The 23,933-nt window shown below is 41.0% G+C and overlaps 1 protein-coding gene across 1 annotated transcript in view; it reads left to right on the top strand.

The window, feature by feature from the left end:
- Nucleotides 1–23,691, top strand: part of SYTL3 (synaptotagmin like 3) — a 34,223-nt gene extending 10,532 nt beyond the window's left edge. Inside the window, exons 4-12 of the mRNA XM_044421912.1 lie at nt 883–947; nt 6,048–6,099; nt 9,711–9,771; nt 11,384–11,456; nt 13,401–13,528; nt 14,316–14,456; nt 14,888–15,066; nt 17,822–17,924; nt 22,219–23,691. Of these exons, the coding sequence (XP_044277847.1) occupies nt 883–947; nt 6,048–6,099; nt 9,711–9,771; nt 11,384–11,456; nt 13,401–13,528; nt 14,316–14,456; nt 14,888–15,066; nt 17,822–17,924; nt 22,219–22,395 (979 nt within the window). The 3' untranslated portion in view covers nt 22,396–23,691. The remainder of the gene's footprint in view (nt 1–882; nt 948–6,047; nt 6,100–9,710; nt 9,772–11,383; nt 11,457–13,400; nt 13,529–14,315; nt 14,457–14,887; nt 15,067–17,821; nt 17,925–22,218) is intronic.
- Nucleotides 23,692–23,933: the final 242 nt, after the last annotated feature.

Raw genomic sequence — 23,933 nt, 5'->3', positions numbered from 1 at the left:
GACAAAGAGTCTAAGGTCAGTGCCAGGAGTAGGAAAGCAAGGTAGAGTCTGTCCAAGAGGCAAGTGTGGTCAAACAAGCCAGAAGTCAGGAAACGGAGGAGACAATGATGAGGGGAGCAGGTACCTGAGGGCTGGAGCAGGATCATGAATAGAGTCCAAGAAACAGTTCAGCACATCGGAAGACCTTTGTTGCCAAGGCAGCTTCTAGAGCAGGGGTCCTCAAACTTTTCCACCAGGGGGCCAGTTGAAATGTGCTTGTGCTGGGTGCGGACCGGAAAGGTGGTGCCGGCGAGCTGGTGAGGGGGTGGGGGTGGCGGGTGCGGGCATGCATGCTGTGGTGGGGGCGGGCATGTGGTGAGGGGAGGCGGGGTGAGGCGGGGGCAGGCACGTGCTGCAAGGTGGGCACATGAGGCAGCGGCTTGCTTGCTTGGAGATCATTTTCCCCGAGCGAGCAAACTGCTGCCTCCCCACATGTGGGGCAAGGTGGGTGGTGGTGGGCACGCATGCAGCAGGTCCAAATGGGCATGGTGGGCTGGATCCGGCCCCTGGGCCATAGTTTGAGGGAAGAGTTCTTATATAGCTCTTCCTCCAGGGCTCCCAGGAGGTGCTCATGAGAGCCCTGGCATCTACAGTTGTTTGGGGCAGTAATCCTGCAACTACCAGGACTGCTATGCTAGTCCTTGGCCAGCAGAGGGAGCAATTTGTGATGGTTTTTCTCTGCTTGTGCAGAACCATAGCCCTCTCTATGCTATAGCTAAAACTGCACTGTTGTTTATCATTGTGAAAGAGTTGGTCGTTATTTTGCAATAAGTCCATATGTGGTTATGAAAATTCATCTTTACAATATTATGTAGTTACAATATTTATTGTTTGTTTTTGTAGGGAAATTAAAGTCAAAACAGGCGAGTGGTTCTTTGAGAAACGAGCAAGGAAATTTCCAGCTGAAGGTAGTTATTAAGAAAAGCACAACTCTGTTCTACTCTGTTAAATAAAATATCAGAAAAATCGATAACCTATTACTTCTAGTTTACATTTTGCCATCACAGCAAGAATAATCTGAAATAAAAATGGATTCCATAGAATGTAAATCTGAGTGCATAAAACTGCAAAATGTAATCTCTTTAGCTACAGTACTGGAAATTATATCAAGTATGTTAAGTAAGTACAGTATATTCTACCTTGTCTGTAAACACTTATCATAAATAACTGTTTAGACTGAATTGATTCCTACTTGTCTTAGACAGCAATGGCTATTTGTCTTTCCTCTTATTTAATTTATTTATGTAGCATATTGTAAAACTACATGTGACAGTCTACTTATTTTGCAGGTTTACTTGTTTGTGTTCGCATTATAAATTGCCTTGTACTATATACAAACACCACCAAATCTTGAGATTTGGGCTCAAATATGGTCTCTATGAGTTAATTAGTTTTAAACTATTTATTCCCCACATTTTCTCCTAGAAATTCAAGACAGTGAACAACCATAGCAATGTGAGAAGAAGGCACATTGAACAATAAAAAATATGCTTTAAATTTAAAAATTTAAAACTAAACATGAAAACATCAAGTTGGTTGTATCCAGTTAGCTTCATCAAAAGAATGACTTCTGTCGGCAGGACAGGGAGAGGAAGAACTTCTTCCCACAGCAGCCCTCTGAGTGCCCTCTGGATGGTTGGGGATGGTCTCAAGCAATGGTGTGGTGATACACTTTGAAGTGCAGGAACTCATCAAGATAGTCCCCATATTAATTCCGCAAAGGAGAGTCCAAAAATGCAGGTAGCTGCCCTGATCCCTATGAACAGACCAGTTCCAGAAATTTTCCTCCAGGTAGAGAAGATCTTTTATGAAGTTGATGGGACTCAATTGCCCATTCAAGAACAAGCCATCTGAAAATACTTTGCTGCATCACGGCAGGATAACTGATAGCCACTGTAACAATTGCACTGAAGCTCAGATGGAAAAGGGATATCTGAGCTGGTGGACTGTAACATATTTGCCCCTGCTAATCAAATATCCCAGTGCTTCAGCCCTGCTAGTCCTGGTTTCACCACACCACTGTTGCAAAGCAGATTTTGCAGAGGAACTAGGGAAGAAGAGGCGAAGTCTGTTGCATGAGTGGAAGTTAGCTTTGATTTTGCCCTCTGAAGTAAATGTAACAGTATTGTAGTTTGAAGTCTTTGGTCACTTTCTTGTTAACTTTCATAGGATCAAGAACCAGAACATCTTAAAATATTGACAGAGAAAACTTTGGAGAAAGGGAAAGTTACCAGTATAAGATTAGGACATACACAAGTAATGAAAACTGGCAACATTTGTATTGTTGATAAGTTGTTTGTTCAGTGTTCTGGACAGTTTTCAATGGCAGAGAACTTCCTAAATTAGTGGTCTTTGCTATTTTTCAAAAAGGAGCCACTTTGAGTCCAACCCATGGCACAGAGGTTAGACCCAGTGCAAGTTCATGATGCTTGCTCTTCCCCCCACATTCCATTTCAGTTCTGTGTCCAGCAGCTGTGCATCGCATCCGTGCAGGTAGCCAGTCCTCTTGCTTTTGACTTGATCCCCCATCAAAGATGATTGTGATTGTCCCAGGGGTTGTGCTCATCTCAGTTTCTTAGCCGAGGGAGCCAGCATTTCTCTACAGACAGTTTCCATGGTCATGTGACTGGCATGACTAAATGCCAAAAGCACATGGAACACTGTTACCTTCCCACCAGAATGGTACCTATTTATCTACTGACATTTGCATGCTGCTGAACTGCTAGGTTGGCAAAAGCTGCTGACCTTTTGATTGACAAGCCCTAGTGGCTCAGTGGTTTAAACCACTGTGCCACCCACGTCCCTCACAGGTAGTTAGCAGCTTCTACAAAGAGAGAAGGATGCACTTAAGCCAACTGGGAGCTGCAGGTGGCCCACAGGCCTTGCAGCAAGCCTGAATATTGAGTATCTTCTAGGAATGCATCTTTTCATATCCATGAATTTCAAATTTGTTCATGGTAGGATGGTGTTAACTCACTGATTTACTAACATATTATTCTCATATCTTTCTTTGTCCTGGAAAGTGAACAAGAAATTAGTAGGAAATATGAGATCTTTTATTGGAATATATGTGTATTGGAGAAAGAACATCCAGGCTTATGAATGGTAACTAGCATTTGAAAGTATGCAGAAGCTGTTCCAGTTAAAAAATATAATTCTACTCAAGCTTGGGCATCCTAAGTTTTATTCAAGTTAATGGCACTCAGGCTGTCTGGACATGTGCAGAACTGCAGCCAAATAAATTTTTTTTTTATTGTTTTGTGACTTTCTTGAGGCAAAAATAAATGAATGGGCTAACAGCAGTTAATTGCCTCTTGGCAACCAGTCCTCAGTAATTGTTACAAGGGCAATACAAGCTTCTGCCACAGTTGGCACAGAGAAAAAAAAAGGAACTGCACGAAGTATGACTGTCAGTCAGTCAATTTCTGTTAACTAGGCATCTGTGTTTAAATAATTATTTGCATTTCACTGATTGCTTAAATAGAGTAGGTACCCTTTATTTATTTATTTGATTTTTTTAGCCCTCCCCATTAGCCACAAGGTTCCCTTGTGTTATAATTTTCTATTCATCTTGAAATTTTTTGGTGTGCCTTTCCCCCCTGTAACTGAAAAGTGACTTGAGAATATTTGAACTAAAAAGGGCTAGTCATTTGACAAATAAAGTAAACATAATCTATTGAAAAGAATTCTAGGCTGCTTTTCAGCTGAGGTATCCAAGGTAGCTAATTATGGAAAACATTTTTTAAAACTCCAACCACCATTAATATGACAGCGAGTTTTCATTATTCTTATTTTGTCAGCCACTGGCAACCCCCTCAGAGTTCCCAAGCGGCACCTGGAGTGACTATCCATGGTTGCCAAGATAATTTTAATTATTTTTTGCACCCCATAATGTATGTAAATCTTTTGGCACATTTTTAAAAACTGATTATTGGTTTGGCACAAGCTTCAAAGTAGAGAGGCTCACCTAGGCAGTGGCTAGGAAGGTACTTGTTGCAAAAGTGTAGCAGCTAGCAACCCTAGACATGGATAAAGGAAAGCTTCCCATACCCTTTTCTCCTTTTGGTTTGTTTTGACAGCAATCAAAAAATGAGCTGTCAAGACAAATAAAAATGCAAATAAATTGTGTTTACAAAAAGAGGGTGGCAGGATGTACCACCCCTTTCTTGGCAATATTATTTATTATCTCTTTGAAAAAATCATGTAGATCTCTGTCAAAAAATGCCCTTTTAAAAGAAGCCAGAGTTTAGGGACACAGTTGGCTTATTCATTATTTTAATGCCCTATCGTTCAATTTCCTGTAGCGCTTCCAGATTTATATTGGTGTCCACTTGATATAAATTAGTAAATAGAGTACACAAAACAGATTTGTCACAGAATGTGCAGTCATGCCCTTTTTTGCTGGAAAACCATTGTATGGATTACCATGCACTTAGCCACGGAAAAACCATTTTTATTGCTGGCTCAGTTGATTATGCCAAAGAATTATTTTCTGTATTGTTAATAATTCATCTCATATAAATGGCTGTAATAACATATCCACTAATAAGCTTGAGTCCAGGACTGCCCTGGTATGTGCCAAAGTATGGATGGTCATGGTGGGAAAGGGAAAGCAGGCCTGGCCTGGCCTGGCCTGGCTTACACCATTTCCTCCCAGTGCACTTCCCTCAGCCCAGTTGGGTGCAATGGGCTGGAGAGAAGGGGGCTGGGTGCAGGTTGGGGGAAAGTTTTCTTTCCAGTTTGTGCTTTGGTTACTTAAAGGGAGCTGCAGGCTTGACTTGGCCTCTCTTCCAGCACCGACCGCTGTGGATTTGACCAACTCACCCAGTGTTCAAGCACAGGTTCATTGCTGTAGACATCAGTCAGCCTGTGGTTGATGGGGCTGAGAAAGAATTTTACCTGGCAGGACTGGTTGGCATGCCTCACAAGGGTTTTGCCCTTCCCACAGAAATGTAAGCTGATAGGAAATTAATATGCAGGGAGAATTGTCACAGCCTCTTAGGCAGGTGGCATTGGTCTAGATCCAAATAAAAGGGGAAGACAGCACAAGCCCCCTCCTGAAGCACAGAAGGACAGAGATGATTCCTGAGGATTGAGCCATGGGGCTGCAGCACACCTTGAGGGCTCTAAGCTGACCCCATTCTCAGGTGAGCAGGGAACCACGGAAACATTACTTGAGATGACAGGACTTACTCATGCTGTGGTAAAACCTCCCCTCATTAAAGGGCTACTGAATACAGGGGCTGGGGTGTGGCAGACAGGCTGCTCAGTTCAGTAATCCTGCCGTATGCCACATCATACTTTAGCTGTAACCAATTAAACTGCAGCTGAGTTAAAATCCAGCATTTTTTCTGCATGTTGTATGGTAAACCCATTTTCTGTGGAGTGCTCCTGGCCCAGTTGTTGCCAAGTGCCTTGGCACTTTGCTTTATGCCTTTCTTTATTCATGGAATTTATGTGATTCAATTAATTAATTGAACCAATCAATCAACTGAATCACATAAATTGCCTTTCTCTTACTGGATTTGAAAGCGTTATAAGAATAAGAATAATTTGCATAGTGGGCAATTATTTATACAGATTTATAGTTGTTCAAATTGTGTTATGTGCAGAAAGAAAAGTTTACAATAGATTTTATTGTAGGTTGTCCAGAGACAAAAGTGAGGGATGGCCTAGAAATATCCTAAATAAATAAAATAAAATAAAATAAAATAAAATAAAATAAATACAGCTGTCATTTCATGATATCGCTTGCTGAATTTTTCAACTGCACCTTAGGTTTCTACGATGAATGCTTGGATATTGTTTGACCCCAAATCAAGAAATAAACTTAAAATGCCATTTCAAATAATAGTCCTAAAAATACTGGAACTTTTAAGCCTTAAATAGCTAGCAGAGTTGAAGTGTGCCAATAAAGAGTTTACAAAAAGTGCAACAAAATATTTGTTATGTGAGTACAGGTTTATTATTATTAAATGACCTTCATGGGTTCTTTTCTTGCTTCATAGGTAGACATGAAACTGCTGGTGCAAAGCTCTTGAAAACTTATCAAAAGCTAAGGTAAGGACAAGAAGGTCAACCAGTCCTAGAGAAGTAGATGCTGCACAAGGAGTGCATTGTACACCACAGAGTAAGCTACTTTTTGAAGCCTCCAGCAGATGTCCAAGTTTAATACTAAAAGCTCATAATACAATAAGCAGCATTTTAATATTTGTTAGTGCTTTGGCTGCACAATTTGAGTGACTTATATTGGAGGTAGACAACCTTCTGGTGCCTGTAGGCACATTAGATGCCTCAGATAAGTGTCCCAGTCACCACTATAAATCTCTGTGGAAACAAAATGTTAGCAACACTCCCTTCTCTGGATTCTCATTTTTCTTCTCCACTCCCATCGATTCTCTCTCTTTTTACAATTTCCTCTTCTCTGGATTTTACTTGCCTTGCTATCCTTTCCGGATGTTTATCTTTCTTTTCCCCTCTTTTTCAAGCAATTTTTAAACAGCCCACAATTTCCTGCAGCTCTGTTAAAGTAAATGGCATGAGATCACTGAATTGACTTTAACAGGAATGGAGAAAGGGTTGCCCTGTCAAAAAATGGCTTGAGAGGCCAAGGAGCCTTGGGATCACAGAGTCCTTGTGAGTGGACGGCAGACCACATGCTTATCTTAATTCCACCTATTAAGCTTGTGTGCTCATATTTCCATTCGGCTTACATTAAGTCTCACTGGACAAGTAAGAAAAGTAGTGTCATGCAGCAGTAATATTTCTTGGGAGACCAGTGAAGCAGCATGCATTGTTCAGATGGGTGGCCAAGGATGCCTTGAAGTATCGCAAAAGAAATTAGGGAAACTCTGAGTTCACATATGAACGATCACAAATCAGTATTCCGTTTGTACAATCTCTGCAGCACAGCAGAGATCCTGGAGTGCCTGTCTTGGATCAGGCATCACAGTGGTTTGGCATAGCACAGTTCATTCTGATCTGAAACACATTAGTTGGAAACATCTTGCTGTGATTTCAGTGGAACATTTCCTGTATATTTTAAGTATCAGAATGAAGCTTTGCTTACTTTTTTGGGATAAGGAACTCACTGCTATGGGCACCCTTCAGCTGCAGACATATAATCAGTCCTGCAGCTAATATAGCATAAACTTACCAAAGTGATCAATGAAAACAGCTATTCCCAAGTCCTTTACCTGGGAAATAATAATACAGAATTGCACCAGCTTTGCTTTTGCCCAAGTGATAAATTTCAGCAAGACTGTCCAAAGCGCTGCTCCTGCTCTTAGCATTACATTTTAGTCCAGTCCCCCTATGTGGCACTGCAGTGAGGCTTCTGATCCAGCCACCTTCTCAGCAGTGAACTGAGAAGTACTGTGGAGGTGGCAGCCCCCTGTCAGGCTGCCCATTGTGGCCGTAGCATCCTGACCCTTTAACTCTGACTTTATGACTGCTTTGCTTGCAGAGATAAGGCCATCAGATGGAATGAGTTGTTCATACATTTTCAGTAAATTCTTGCTCAATACTTCTTTCTCATTCATCATTGTAAGGCTAAAGGTTAAAAATAAATACCAAGACTGACAGGAATCTGACAGATAAGCAGCAAATATGCAGTGGCAAGAATACTCATTGAATGTTTAAGTCACTAAGGCTGCAAGGTCATTTCTCAGCAAAAGACTTAATGTTACATCTCACTTGGCTCCTTGGCACATATATCTAATATATTTTCTTTTCCGCTAAATGTTTGGTGAACAGAAATGGTATATTTCTTTAAATGTTCTTAATAGTTAGATGACCTTTTACTGACCAATCCTGTAAATACAAAAATATTTAATACATATGAAAAAGAACAGTTTAAAGAATGTTAATGACTTCTATGATAATGGGAATCTCTTAAAAGAGGTACTTCTAATACCAGGTTTCTGGCTAACATCAGAAGTTCAGAGTACATACACTGACTGGATTCATACAACACAAGAATCCATCCTGGGTTGTAACCTGTGTTGGGTTCTTCTGTCATGTGAACCTGGACTGTTTCTTGTAGGGTGGCTTCTCGGAGGGCAACAGATGGATTGTTCTAGGGCTCCTTGTAACCATGATGGCATGCTGTGGCGACCAATCTCCTCATGGATGCCAGGATCTGGCTAGCATGCGTTTTCACAAGAGTGGCAAAAACTCTTGCTGCTTTTGGCAAGGTTTCCTGAGCCAGCACCAGTTCCCTTGCAAGTTTCCATGCAGCTCTTGGGGTCATCTGGCAATGGCTGGATGTCACCTGCTGTGATTATGAGCAATTTTCAGTTTATCACAGCTTTTTTTTTTGCATTACTTTTTTTGTTTTGGAGTTTGGGAAGAAATGGCACCTTGAAGGGGCTGTCATTGGTTAAACAGTTGTGTGTGATTCTTTCTTTTTTCTTTTTTGCACAGAATGTGTACAAATTATTTTGGGCTTTTGTTTTTTTAATTTCTTTTAGCTGTAGTTACAACTTTGCAGGAGTACAGTTGCGTGAGTGCAAAAATTGAGACCTTCCATTGGAAAATGCTGAGGGAGTTCTTGCTGTCGTAGTGTAGCAGGTATCAACCTTTTAACTGAAAGAGGGTCCAAACAGGCTTTTTTCTCGCTTTGCTTTCTCCTGACAGTTGTCAGGATACCTACCAAAGGAAAGCAAAGCCATGAGTGAACTTTGTTTGCCAAAAGGGTTGGTAAGATTTCCACCCTCTTCTCAGCAAGGTCTTTGTCCTTGAGAAACTAAGTTTTAAACACCTTTTTTTTTTAAAGCGGAAAACTTTGCACGCATTGTGTACTCTTTTTAAAATAAAATGCCTGCCAACTGCTGACAGACCTTCTATTGTGTCAGTTGGGGTACTTTTAAGGGACTGTTAATGGGTGTCAAACAGCATCTTTTAAGCTAAATTTCTTCATCTAAAAAACAAAACAAGGGGGAGGTTAAGGAACAAAAAGCTGTGGCCTGCTGAAAATGCCTCAGATTTCAGCTGGGTTGGGATGACAACTGGGTCCTGCTGCAGTGTCCCCTGCAAGGGTGAGTGTGGTGAACAACCCATTGTGAGCTTTATGGTTTTTTGGGTACACCAAGGGTTGTTCATAGAAGAACTAACCCACTGTAGCTTTTTGTCAGTAGCAAGAAGTTGTGACTTGTCTGTGGGATACCGGACAGATAGATAAATTAGTTTTGACTGTACTAATGCTCATATCTTTAAGTGCTGAAGATCTTGATTAAGTTGCCAAGCAGTTGATATATGTATAGGCCTTGCTCTGCATCTAATCTGTTTGAGATGTTAGGTTGCATAAGATCTAAAGTATGGGCTACTCAGTTGTCGTACATGTGTTATGAAATCCTTCTGTTAGCAAGATCTAGTGTGTCACCTTGTTACATTTCCACTGGCATGATATGATGATTTTTCTTTTCTTTAGGCTGGCATTTGGTCACTAAAGTTTATTATGACTCTTTTTAAATTGTTCTTGTGGTTATATTTTATGTGATTATCTTTTTATTGTAATTTTATTGTAAACAATCTTAAGCAATAGTGTGTTCAAAACCATGGATGAAGGTTTAAAATACGGAATAGTGGAAGGAGGAAGCTATAATGAACAGAACATTGTAGAAATATACTTAAATGATTTTGGTTATGTTCTTTTCTCCTTGCATTCTTAGTAAGGTATCGGTGGTTCCTCCAACTCCCCCTCCATTTGGTGAATCTCCACTTAATGCAGTGGTAATGTATGGTTTATTTTTCAATTCAGTGCAGAATCCATACATACATTTTTATCATTGTTCTCTATTATTTCCTTTCCATGTAATAGTTTTCTTTTAATCTTTTAGTCCATTTTTCCTGGTAGACTTTTGACACTGATATATGATTATATAGAAATTTATGGATGTGGTGGTTGAGGTCGGGTTTAAAGAGAAAAGGGGTAGTTGTATAAGGAGCTTCCCCTGTAGTTCATCTCTGCAGTCTCTCTCCCAACAGCATTTTTCCATCAGCCATTCTTTGATAAAGGAACAGGGCCTGACAGGAAGAAGTGAACTTGGGAAGGGGCACTGTCGTGGGAGAAGTAGCAGGTGGAAGAGGATTCTGCAGTTTTCCCTCTCCATGGCCCTTTTGCTTCCCCCACACTTTCTGCATGATGGTGGCAGATCTAGATTTAATCATAGTAAGCTATGTTTGATCCTCCGCACTAGGATTAAATCTAAAGTGCAGTTAACAGAAAGTATATGAGGTCATGAATAACTACAGTTATATTTTCTGCAGTTATTTGCTTGATCAGAACCTACAGACTGTGTGAGACAACCACTTAGGTTTAAAGCTACTTGTCTTGAACAATCACACTGTTTTGATGTTCTGGCAGGCATAATCATTAACTTATTTCTTAATTTGGCAGGGTGGCAATTCTGGCTGTCTCCTGTTAGACTGAGCCCCTAAACCAAGCTCAAAGATGCCACCATCTTTCCTACTGTAATTGTGGGCATGGTCCTTTTTTTGTTTAAACAAGTATATGAGTGTGCCCTTAACTGCTTTGAACTTTTTGGGTGGAATGATTAAATATGCTTAATGAATGTATACACATATTAAATTAAAGAGACATTCTTCTCATTTTAACAATGGTATAATAATGTAATTATGGTTTGGGATATGTTGATTATATTTTGAGATAACTATGAAGTTTTGAAAGTAGGGAAGACCGGAGAAATCTTGCTATATTTAAACTGGTAAGGAGCCAAAGCCAGTGCTCCTGGGGTCCCAGTCTGGTCACTGGGGATTCCCTAGGTGGCCTTATGCTGTTCTACCAGACCTTTCCACTGTAGATGGATTTTTTAAAAAAAGGTTTAATTTTTCACACATTCTAAAATGTTCAAATTCTTTTCCTAAGGCTTAGTTACTGGCAATATGAAGTTTAAGCCAACTATTTGGGCATTTTTGGCTCCACAACTTTTGCCATTGGCCTCAAGACCCCCTCCAAAACTGAATTTGGTCCACAAGTTGAAAGGAGTTCAACCTGGACTAATGGCGGCTAGTGTTGATTATTTTTTTTAACAAGCCATGATTTCCATCAGCAATCAAAAAGACACTAGAAGTTTGATATATGTGCATTCAAAAAGAAATTACAGAAATTATAATAATATTCCAAATATGCCATTTGCTTTTCTTTGTTGCATAATTACAGCAACAGTTACTCTCATGCTAAAATGTTTCCCATAATTGCTTGGCTACAGTTTCTCTGTTTGCAGTTCTGTGCTCAAGCTTCCTTTGCTGTTACTAATGGGCATGTGACATGAGAAGCCCTGACAAACTAACCCTTTTATCTTTTTCTTCCTTTGAATTGCAGGATCATGACCCAGGTAAAAGTTTCCACAAGTCCATGGAAAATCTTTTTCTGTCTTTTACCACACATATTAAAAGTAAGTGTTCTTAAAGGTGTTGCTATTCTACAATTTCATTGGTTCAACATGCTTTAGTTGGTCAATATGTAGCTGTGGTCAGGCCATTTAATATAGATCCAAACGGAGTAGTCAATTCCCTTTCTCTCACTTTGAGAGTCTCAGAAGGTAATGGAGGAGCATATGCAGCCAAAGTAAGGGATGCAACCTAGTGAAATGAAAGAGCAAACAGAAATGCTTCAAACAAGAGTTTTGGGGGGTTTTGTCTTCATTGCATTGTAATCGGAGTCATATTTGCTTCTGTTTCCAGTGCTGATTTTTTTTCTGTTTTGCCCCTCCCAGTGTTTGGGGTGTGTTCTCTGCTTATTTTTAAAAATGTTTATCTGTGCATTGGTGTAAAATTCTGCACCTTATTTTTAAGGAAAATAACAAATAAGAGTTTTTAAAGCTGAAAACTGCTCCATGGAGTATCAGCATGGTATCAGCCAGTCAGCACTGAATATATCTGTAATTTCTGTTATAAATTGGTAGATCTGGTTTCCATGATTTAGTCATCCATGCTGGAGGAAGTTTAAATATTTGTCCAACTTATTTGAAGTGCATTTGCACACCAAACTCCTGCCTTTGTATATGTCTATTTGTGCTTTAATTCATGCATTTAATTCAGTTTAATTCAGGAGGCAAACCAGTTTCCTAAATGAATCAGTTGGTTGAATGCTTCTTCATACAAAAATCTTGCATGCAAATAATTGGATGTCAGGGAAATGGGTCCTCTTGAGTAATTGTTGACTAGGAGGACTGTCTGTGTACTTGTAACTTGGAAGTTTGCATACTTCTACCAGTCTAAGTTAGAATCTTTTGTTAATCTTGATCCTTGTTGGTAAACATGCGACTCAGAAGAATAAAAGAACCACTTTCTTGGAATTTACTTGGGATTTACTTCTAGGGAGACAAACATGAAATCATACTGTAAAGTGCTCTGGTGTCTTGCCATCTATCTGTCTTTCATTACAATAGCAAGTTCACTGAAGCTTGATGTGAAAAGAAGTTGCTGTCTTGTAGTGGTGAAAGGCTTCACTTGGAAATTGCTCCATAGGTAAGGTTAGAGTAGCTCAAAACCATAATGCAATTTGAAACAAATCATCACAATTGGAAATTACAGCAGGGTATCCAACTGCATGAAAGCTGATTTGTGCAGTCATGGAGGAATCCTATGCAGAGACTTTTATATGGTGCTTCATCCGCCTTTGACATTCAAGTTTGGACCATATAAATAAAATGAAAATACTTATGAGCCCAGAATATTCCTGATAGCTAAAGAGACACCTGGCATTTCCTACCTAGAGATAATAAGATGTGACCTCTTTATCTCTGCATGTACTGCAAGTGATGGATGAGTAAATGTTGATTACTATTTTAAAGGACAGTGATGGTATGGCTTTATCTGGTCAATCATTGGCCCATTTAGCACAGTATTGTCTACAATGAGTGGCAGCGGCCCTCCAAGGTTGTAGGCTTTCCCTGCCCCACCTGGACATGCCAGGAATTGAACCTAGAACCTTTTGCATGCTAAGGAAGCACTTTATCTTTGAGACATGGAACCTTCCCCCATAATGTGTATGGCAAACATGACTGCCCTTGAAGTGTGAACTAGATCTTAATTAACTATTCCTGTTTACAGTTGATTCCAGCTGAACACTGAACGAATAGATTTTTTCCTAAAACAACTAATATATATGAAATATCTTGTCAGTTATGTACAGCCTGTAGTCCATATCTTTAGTACATCTATTGTTTACAGCAGAGATAGTTTGAGTGGCTTAGCTCTGATTAAATATGCTAATATTCATTTTCTTTTAGAAGTTTCATATTAAAGTCATAGCTTAACATAGTGCAAGACATTAGATTATCCTCATAAAGACAAACATGTTGGATTCGTTTTCTTTCTCTTTTTCTTCATTCTAGAAATCTCAAAGTCCCAGAATGATATGTCAGCTGAGAACCAACTTCTAACAGCAGATTATGGACAGCAAAAGGATCCAGTGAAGGACAGGAGAAGTTTGTCTGATACTGCTATTGATATTGCATCCAGGGTATGCAGTTATACATACACCATATTTGAAGCCAATATTCCCATAGAACCAAACAATCTGTACTTAAGATTGTTCCAAATTCTGTAATCAGAAAATACAACAGATGGTGATAGAAATAAATTACACAAATTGAATGTTTATATAGCTGTGATTGTTTTCTGTCTTTGGTTCTGCAATTCATACTTTGGAACTCTTGGTTTGATTCCTGCCTCCACTTCTGCAGACTAGAAAATGAGAACTGTGGGAGAAACATATGGAGAGTCCTCCTATGTACAAGCTGCCCTGTTAATTTTAGCTTAATTTCATAGATGCATATGCAAGACTGTGTCCTCCATTGAAGAGAATGGGGCACTCCTTTGGAGTGGGAGAGAGGACCGCTAGGAATAGTGCCTCTGCACCTGCTATAAATTGCCTGATGGAGGAAATTACCTTAACTGAACATACACACAAGCCAATTTTTCTGTTGTGCCACCCAGATTTAGTTGGCCACCTCTGTTTTAAATTTCAGACAAGCCACTAACATCTCTTTATTTAATTAAGCTTTTAATGTGCGTTGAAGTTCTGTCTCCCTGTTTTTATACTGAATCGTGTTATACTATTCTTGGTTTTAATGTAAGAAATTGATTTTAGTCATTTGAACTACTTTTATTGTACTGTTTATTATGTGTTGTGTATTTTAAGTGTTTTGTAAATTGGTTCAATTTGATTTTATAAAGAAGGGTAGGGTGCAATTTTTAACTAAGTAAAAATAAATATGGCAAACTCGTTGCACCTGGGTTTTTTACAGTTTGAGCTTTCCCCGAATCTTTACCGGCTCATAAGTGGAGAACAAGATGACACTAAAATTGCTTCGAGTAAGATGTCCAGTGAAAAGAGAATTCCGTCTGGTCCCATAAGTGACGGTATATTTTCTGCAGGCATAAGACGGGTAAGTGATGATCCTATGTTTCCATCACTATGCATGGAAAATGCATAAGCATTCACTGGCACTACTTGCAGTCAATCTGTGCAAAATCCCCCTCTGACTTCCAAGCATATACACAGTTTCATGAGTCCTCCCTTTCAGAGAAATGCTGTGATGTTCACAGATCAAACTGCATATTGCTTGCACTTAGGATAGAGGTTCCTTTGGTTCCTGATGGCCAAGCAGGGGTGGGGATGGGGAGACACAGCTTTACTCACTTAGGAAGCAAACATACAATTTGGGAAAATCAGATGCATGGGAAATCTTTTTCAGAAGGTTAGATAGATACTCTGTTTCAAGATCCTGGCATTGTATCACACATTCCAATTAGCCTAAAAAACACATTTTATTACGTCCTTGATTTTTACATGGCATTCATTTTTGTTTTATTATAGGATAGTATATGCAGTATTAACAGCACATGCACTGATGCTGGAAGCTTTGAGAAAGCTGATGTCAGTGGTGAAATAGAATTTGCTATCAGATATGTCTTCAAACCTGGCATTTTAGAAGTATGCATCAAGGCCTGCAAGAACTTGGCTTATGGAGACGAGAAAAGGAAAAAATGCAATCCGTATGTTTGTTTTGATTTACCTTTCCAAACCGCAAGGCATGCAATTTTAATTCCAGCAAAATCAGTGATGGGCTTGCTTTAACCCTGTCAACATCTGTTTTCCCTTCTTTAAGGTAGCTTTGAGTTTTTATCTAAATAATTGCCCATAAGAAGTGGAATGCTAGTTATTAAGATCACTGTAGAGAAGCAATGGCAGGAGGAAGGTCATGTTCATACAAACCAGATTTAGTTGGATATTAGAAGACACTTAGGGTGTAACCCTATGTGTGTTTAGGCAGAAAGAATCCCTGTAGCTCATAGCATTCCCTAGCCAGCTGTGCTAAGCATGTTAAAAGGGTTAAGACCTTTAATAACTTTTAAGAGTACATTGGGTAATAGGAGCAGCCCAAAGAAATGATTTTATATAGACCAGTGGTGCATAGACCACAGTGTAGCCCATGAAGCTACTAACACCCATGTTTCTCCACAGCCCAGGTGATCCACCTGCTACCTTCTTTCCCAGGTCTTGCCCTCTCTCCCGGCTGGGGAATGCTCTTTTTGTTAGTCAGCAGCTGATCATCAATAAGTGGTTTCCCTGGTGGAGCACTAAAAAAGCTGCCTCTCCTATGGTTTAGCAGGGAGAAGCTTATCTCTGATCAGCAGCTGGGCATTTTCTGCGCAGGGAGTAGAAGATACTGAGTAATTGAGTCCTGCTTACTCCTGAGTATATATGTAGAGGCTCGGTATTTGGGTGTTCTTTCAATGTACTGCTTACTTGTGGGTAGACATGCAGCTACTTGTCATCTTTTCTTCTGAGCAGACATGCGAAGATCTGGTAGTTGGGATGGTATTTGAATGATAGTGATTTAGTCCTGCTTATATAGGCATACAAAACTTTTCCCACCTGCTTGTGGCAGTGGAGAAACTACACATCCCCTTAGTGGCATTGTGTGTGTGTGCATGTGTGTCTGCATACACATGTGTAGCTCCTAGTCCCCTTGAAGACATGAAAATATTGTGCACCCCTTTATAGTCTGTTGTTGCTGTCTCCCCCCACCCCCTCTCCCTGAGCAGGTAACCATTATGTTTTGGTATTTACTTTAGCAGGTGTAGGAAAAAATCTTTCAATGTTTATAGAAACATTTGCTTCATCAAGCAAAATGGAAAGGCAGCACTTTCTCTGGCGTTTAGTGCAAGGGTTGGATCCACATCACTGCACATATTTTAGTCACTTTCAGCTAGGGGAACAATATAATTGCAGAGGTTTATTTCTCTTCAACAGTTATTGACCAGCAGGGGCTAATGAATTACTTTTATATTTTCAGAAGAAACAAAATTATAGCATCTAATTACATGAAACTAAAATGTTAAAGTAGGGCCTGAAGAAGTATCTTTGGGAGGACTGAAAAGGTTTTAACTCGAAGGTGTTTTAAAAACAATTTTAAATAAGTAGCATTTGTTTATTTATTTGTCACCTTTTAAAATGCTTTTACAAGTCTTGTACTCTCAGGGTGGTTTATACACTAGAATCACCATACAACGAAATGAAATAGAGCAATTGCACAAAAACCCTCATTGGGAAGCACCAATGAACTGGCTGCTTGAATCTTGATTTTTCTAGCAATAGCCTCTTCATACAGAAAACTTTCTGAAATTATCCAGTTGATGAAATATTTAAGGCTTAGACCCCCCCCTTTTTTTTTTGACAACTTCAGTACCCTCTGTGCATTTTATATTCAGGATATAGGGTTAGTGTCATGCATGCACGTTCTGGCAAAAGTCAGAGGCACGCACAAGAGACAGACCATTTTGGCTGGACTGACAGCTCAGATTCTGAGAATGAGATGTGTTCGGGGAGTTGGCAGGGCTGGCAGCTCAGACTCTGATAATGAGATAATTGCTGAAAAGAACCCAGTTCCAGTTGCAGTCCAAGGCCCTGGGCATCCACATGTGCCTGCTATGGGAGAGATTACTTCAAAGGCAACTGTGGGAGTGAGGAAGAGCAAAAACTTTCTGAGGGGGGAGATTTAGAGACGGGGTTAGTGAGGTGTTCAGTAGAGCATATTCTCTTGTCCGTGTATGTGTGGTGGGGGGGGGGGACTGTAGCCTTAGGCAGAAGGAGATGCCAGTTGAAAATCCAGGAGGGGAGACAGCACAACTGCAGAGCGGGAGCTTGCAGAAGTGGGCAGTGTAGAGGAGGTTTGCAAACTTGCAACTTGTTTAACAAAAAGGGGTATTTTGAATAATTGGTTCCTGATTGACTCTTGCAAAAAAAACCCAAACATATCCCAAAGGGAGATAAGAATCAATATTCAACTTAGATGTTCTTTCTCTTAATTAGATTCCAAGTCCTAATGTATGCATGGAAAAGAATGAGAATTGGCTTAGGATTTTGTTAGGACTGCTGTAAAGTGTGGCCCAAGACTTGCTTTTAACATAGGATCACTAAGCTCACTCTTCCATCTCAGTGCCAAGACTCAGTCCTGGAAAATGGAAGATAGTAGTCATGAACACATTATTTGAAGATGTCCTTTCCCGCTGAGCAGTTATGCAGCCAGCTGCTATTCACTTGAGATGAAGAAAAAGGCCTTTAGGGACAGAGTAGTATGGATTGTGTGCAGCAAAAGAAGTTGATAGTGTGGAAAGGCCAAGAATACTTGAGAAAAAGTGTATCAGTGAATGGTGCAGAGATTAATTAAAAGCAAATGTGTGACTTTCTTTCCTTTTCCCCTTCCTTTCATGGTTCCTAACTACTGTCTCCATCTCTGATTGCAAGGTATGTCAAGACTTACTTGTTGCCCGATAAATCTTCTCAGACTAAACGGAAGACTTGTGTCAAAAAGAACACATTGGATCCATTGTTCCAAGAAACATTAAAGGTACCTAAGCAACATTGATTTTTTAGATTTCTGTCCTCACCCATTCTTTAGCAACATCAGATCCCTGTTGACATGCCCCACTTCTAACAACCTCTTTACAGGGGAATTTTCCTGTGAAAAAGAGAGCGAGAGCACTTAACTGAAGGTTCTAATGTTCTGGGCTAATTTTTCCCCAGTTTATCAAAATCAGTTTAGCCTTTAAGAATTAACAGATGCAATTAGAATAAATGGGACAGCTCAAAGTAGCTTTTTAGAAAACTTTCACGGGTTAGGAAGGCATGAGTTAACCACTTTCAATTTAAACAAAATCTAGAAATGTTTAATTAGGATGTAGCCAAAGCCATCTTCATTGGCCCACCCTAAAATGAAATCTTCGTTATTAAAAGAGGACACACACTGATTATACAGTGGTACCTTGGTTCACGAACTTAATCCGTCCCAGGACTCTGGTCGTGACCCAAATTGGTTGTGACCCAAGTCAAATTTCCCTATAAGGGTCAATGTAAATAAGGTCAATCCGTTCTGCAACTTTTTTTTTTTTTTTTGCTCACAAAAATTTGAAGCAAAGTGACAAAGAACAACAAAGAACATGGCCATTTCCCCCATCCCAGCGATTGTGTGAGTGGTGGGGGGAGGTGGGCGGGATCGCGGGCACGCTGGGGGGGAGATGGGCACGGATGCGCAGGGGGGAGGCGGCTCCGGCAAGCTCGGGTAGGGAACACAGGCGCAATCACGGCCATCACCCCCGCAGCATGAATGGGGCCATCTCCCCCACCCCAGCACGACTGTGATCACGCCCGTGCAGGGAAGGCGGGCGTACTCGCAGTCATCACCCAATGCAGAGTTCGTGACCTGTGCAAAATTTTTATGAAATTTCTGTTCACGACCCGATTTGGTCCTGAGCTGAGACGTTCGTGAGCCGAGGTACCACTGTATAGCATACAAAGGACAACTTCCACATACCTCCTGGGCTCACACTATTGGGGAAGAAAATGAAGTGGCCTCTCCCTCACACTTGGTTGTACATGACCTCATTTCCATAACTACCTATGGCAGGTGTGGGTTGCTGTTGCCTGAACCCCGCAAGGGTAGGTGGGGGAGGTGACTTCCAAACCACTCTGGAACCTTGGAACAAGCCCTGCGTTGGAGTGGTCTGGAAGCCACCCACCTCACCAGGTTTGGACGGCGCTGCAACCCGCCCTTGGTGGAAAGGGGGCAGTGTGCAACTGGCATGTGCGGGACGGGGGAGGGACAAGCCACTGTGGCTTTCTGTGATTCAAGCCTTCCCTGATTACTCAGACCCACTTATTTTTGACATCCTTGGCGATTGTCTCTTTTCATGAAGGTTAATCACCGTATTTTTCTGTGTATAAGACAATACTTTTTCTTAAAAATATTTACCTAAAAATGGAGGTGCGTCTTATACACGGGGGGCCGAGAGAAGAACCGTGGGTGCACTGGGGGGGAGACTGGTGCAATCATGGGCACGCTGGGGGGAGGCTGGCGCGGGCGGGCATGCACAGCAGCAGCTTGCTCGCTTGGCGATCGGTAAGAAAAGTGGGGGGTGTCCTATACATGGGGGCATCTTCTTATAGATGGAAGAATATGGTAAGTGTATCATTCACTTACAGCATGGGTGGCTGGGGGGTCCAAATACTTCTTAAACTGAAGAGAGTTACAGCTCGCTTTGTAAGCATCCCTTTTTCACAATGAATGTCTTTTTAGTTGCTGTGTGGGCTTGTTCATTTAAAGTTAACTGTCCCATTGAACAGCATTAGAAATGTGTCAGTACTTGCTGGCAGCTATAAATAGCTTTTATAGACACACAATGTGTAAGAACACTAATTCGTACTTTATAGATGGAGTTGTTGCATCTGGGCAGATTTCCAAACATTCCAAAAAAGCATTTGCACAGAACTTAACACTTTGTGAGTGGCGGTCTCTCTCTATTATAAACCATTTCTTGAACCACCAAGATAAGGAGTAGATCCCAGTAGGATGACCATACCGCAAAGGAGCACTTGGCTACTCTTACCTTTAACAGCTATATAGAAGACTGGTATCTGTTTTACTGGTCCTTACATGATAATATGATCTGCTAAAGTTCCCTTTTCTATATAATGTTGAAAAATATAGGAAAGTGCACCCTCCCTCTTCCTTTCTAAACACCAGTGCATAGAATGCCAGAGACTGAGCCAAGAGTTAGGTGCCCAGTGATACTTTCCCAGTGCTTGCCCTATTTTTTAATACAAAATTCTCTGGGACAGTGCAGTGGACAAGTTGAACCTGATTCAGAATGCTGTTAGGCAACCTCGAGCAATCAGTATTAGGAATGGGAGGACCATTTCAGCAAGTTTGAGTTAGTATCCCTGTTTAGGTGTGCTGAGAGCCCTTCACCTGTGTGCTGATCTTGCTAACCTGAGTGGATTAGCAGTGGAGAGAACTGGTGATCTACATCTCCTACCATATTTATCAAAAATTATCTGGTTTGGTAGCACCCTTAAAGAAAAGCTACCTAACAGTGCAGTCCTTTGCACACTAATTTGGGGTGCAGCTCCCAAAAAAGTCTGCCATGCAAAACCCTACAGCTTCACTTTCCTAAGTGGTGAACCATATAACAGTGCCCATGAGTTGTTGTTGTTTCATTTATATACCAATAGCAGAAGCTTTCTGAGTTGTTTATAAGAATACATAAAAACAATGTAGTAAATGTAATAAGATCTTAAGATCGAAAGAAACATAAAACATTAAAATAGCTTAAAAAACAAATGGTGAAAAATAACCCTATGAAATATGAACACTTGGGATGGATAATCCCCTCAAGTCCCTGGATTATTTATTTATTGAGTTCATTTGAGAGCTGCCCACTAGCATCATACTCCCTGGATGACACGTATATCTTTAAAAGCCCTGGCATAAAGGACTAGTTTAACCTGGCTCCAAAAAAGCTGAGAAGGTTGACTTCAGGTGGACTGCAATAGAGAAGCCATTCCATAGATGAGGGACCACCAAAGACAAAGCCTTCCTGCTTGTTGCCACCCTTTAAGTTGGCACCTGACGGAAGGCCCCAAATGTTGAGTATAGCAGCTGGGTAGATTGCTGTTGGGAGAGGTGCTCTTCCAAGTACTGCGTTCTTAAGATGGAGAAGACTTTACTGGTTAACTGGGCCTGCAATTGCATAGGCGGGCAATGAAAGCAGTCCAGAAACCAGTCTTAGGTGTTCACACCTATGGTCCTGAGAAGTTAATCTGGCTGTTGTATTCTTCATGAACTGCAGCTTCTGAATAGCCTTCAGGGGCAGCCCCATTTAGAGGGCATGGCAGTCATCTAATTTAGAGATTACCAGTGCCTAAATTACTGAAGCCAGGCTACCCATGTCCAGATGAGGGTCCACAGCTGAAGCTGGTAGAAGGCACTCCAAGCCACTGAGGCCTCCCTAACCCTGCTCCTTTAGCAGGTGTGCAACCTCACTGAGAATAGGTTGAACACTTCATTTGGTCAGAGGAACCGTCCACCAACAGTATCTCCGTCTTGCATGAGATGCAGCTAGTGAATCGTACAAAGCTGGACAATGGCACTCCTGCCCACTACAACGAGTTAACCTTTAGGAGCAGCACTGGATTACTCCCAAGATTATCTTTTAGACAGAGAATGCTATGCCACCCAGAACAGCTTGTGCTGCTGGTTCCAGGCTACTGCTCAGCAGGATCTTTGTCTTGTCTGTTGGTGCCTTTGATCACCAACAGTAATTTCCCACTGCCTCTAGGGAATGGCTTAGCTAGGATTTCTACAGGGCCTGGATGACAACAGGCAGGAGTTCTTTGCTAGTCATCCTTCAGCAGCAGTGCCAGTCATGTGCATGCAGGGGTAGCTTCTCAGATCAGTTGATACCAAAAGATTGCCTGGGGTCAAGCATGTCTGTTCTAGCATGTTTGGAAAAACAAATGTAATGATGCACAGGGTTCCAGCCATTGCTCAAGTTCCAAGTACCATGTCTAGGGGCTGAGCAGCTTTCCTTACAGGTTTATTCCTGTCTGTAGTGTCCTTTTTGAAGATAGCTGCCCTACCCTTTAACAAACATGGATGTAAGGTGTGTGTTAGGGAAGGATAAATCAGCTATCAGATTATTTCCCACTCTGTTGTGGCATAACATTATTTGTACAAGGTTTTGGTTGTTCTTCACAAAAATTCAATAATGTACTATAGGATGTGGCAGATTTTTATGCTTACAACTGCATAAATGTGCTTTTTGGACTTATGCCTTGCATCCTAACAGTAATGTTTATCTTTATAGTACAAGGTTGAATACTCCCAGCTGGAAACCCGGCAGCTTCAGATATCTGTTTGGCATGCCGAAACTTTCAGACGTCGGATATTTCTTGGAGAAGTTGTGATATCATTTGAATCCTGGGATTTTAAAGACACTTCATTCTGCTGGTATCCACTCCAAGCAAAAATGGCTTTGTATTAGAACTATTTTAAAACTTTTTATTTTAGAAACAAACATGCAACAAACCATGTATTTGTCCATTTCTTGCTGCAATGTAGCTTTGGCAAAATGTGTGTGTGTGTGGGGGGGGGGGGGCTACCCCCTGCTTTAGGGGATCTGCTGCTATGGCATCCATGGTAGATGGCTATCCCATCTCTGCATAAAACCATCTAATGAAGGAGAGTCTATCACTGAGGCGGTTGGTTCCACTCTCGAACAGCTAATTTAGTCAAAAGGTTCTTCCCAATCTTTTTCACAAATCCCTTCTCTTGTTTTGAAACTGTTGATCTGCATTTTACCATCTGGAGCAACGGAGAGCAAATCTACTTCATCTGCATCACAGCCTTTCAGATAGGATAGGCCATCCTATCTCTGCTCATATTCCCTTTTGGATAATCTTTTGACATAGGATATGGAGACAGCCATAAGAATGACTGTATAGACATAGTAGCTAACATTGTTGGCTACTTGCTGTGGTAGCCCAGACAGGGAAGGGAACTATTCCCCAAGGACTGGACGATGGGGCAGACAACAAGGGGTGACCCTCATTTCCATGCAGTACCGTGAGCTTTCATGCAGATTCCTTGGGAAGATTTTGTTTGAAAAAGCCACCAACAGCCTGGAGCCTTAAAAGAGACGATTTAAAACTGCTGAATGGAGATGACTGGACTTGCAGTCCAACACTTTTAGAAGGCATCAGATTGGAAATGCAGGTATGAATAAATGAAGTCATCATCTGAACAGGTACTGTAGGAAACCCAGCCTTGGGCTAGGCAGATTTTGGTTTAATGCAGCAGGTGACTCTTACACTCTTAGGAAAGTTCAGTGCTGCAAAAAGCCCTGCCCTTCTGTGGCCACATTACTGCTGGATTTCTGCCTCGCTCCCTGTCCTACCTTTTGCCCCAGGGTTAAAATAGGATGAACAAAGGGCAATGGCATCAAAGTCCTCAGCAGGAGATTGCCCTCTTTACACACCCCATTCATAAACGGATTGAACTATGGAAATTGCAGCCAGAAAATTGTAAATAATTGCAAAGTGAAATTTTGTTTTCACTTCTACTTCTCAGACATGTTATCCGTTTAGTTCTCAAGCACCATACAAACTCTTGGGGCTCTCTAATGTCCCTTGTACTTTCTGAGCTAAAAAGGGATCCTTGTGAAAATTTCAGTCAGCTGACCACATATTTTGTTGTCTATATTTAAGTAGCATGGAAGTGGGGGGAATTTAGGTGTATTGGGTTGAACATTCTTATTAAATTTGAATGGTTTTAATTCCTACATTGTATACTGTTTTTCTTTTTTGTGAATTACTTCAGGGTTAATTTATGTTGTATGACAATGTACTTACATACATTTAATAAGCTAAACTAGCTTAAGTGGGACTGGGTGCTGAAGAAGTAGGGGAAAGAGCCCAAGGGTTAGGAGATAGGTAGAAGAACTACAATTCCTCCCGTGTTTCTTCAGTTCCACAAACGTGGCTTTAAGCGTGTGTATTGGGCAGAATTGATCAGATAGCACCA

The sequence above is a fragment of the Varanus komodoensis genome, unplaced genomic scaffold (genome assembly GCF_004798865.1).
Source record: "Varanus komodoensis strain SLA01 unplaced genomic scaffold, ASM479886v1 scaffold1, whole genome shotgun sequence".
Lineage (NCBI taxonomy): Eukaryota > Metazoa > Chordata > Lepidosauria > Squamata > Varanidae > Varanus > Varanus komodoensis.
This window is presented reverse-complemented; position numbering and strand designations above follow the sequence as displayed.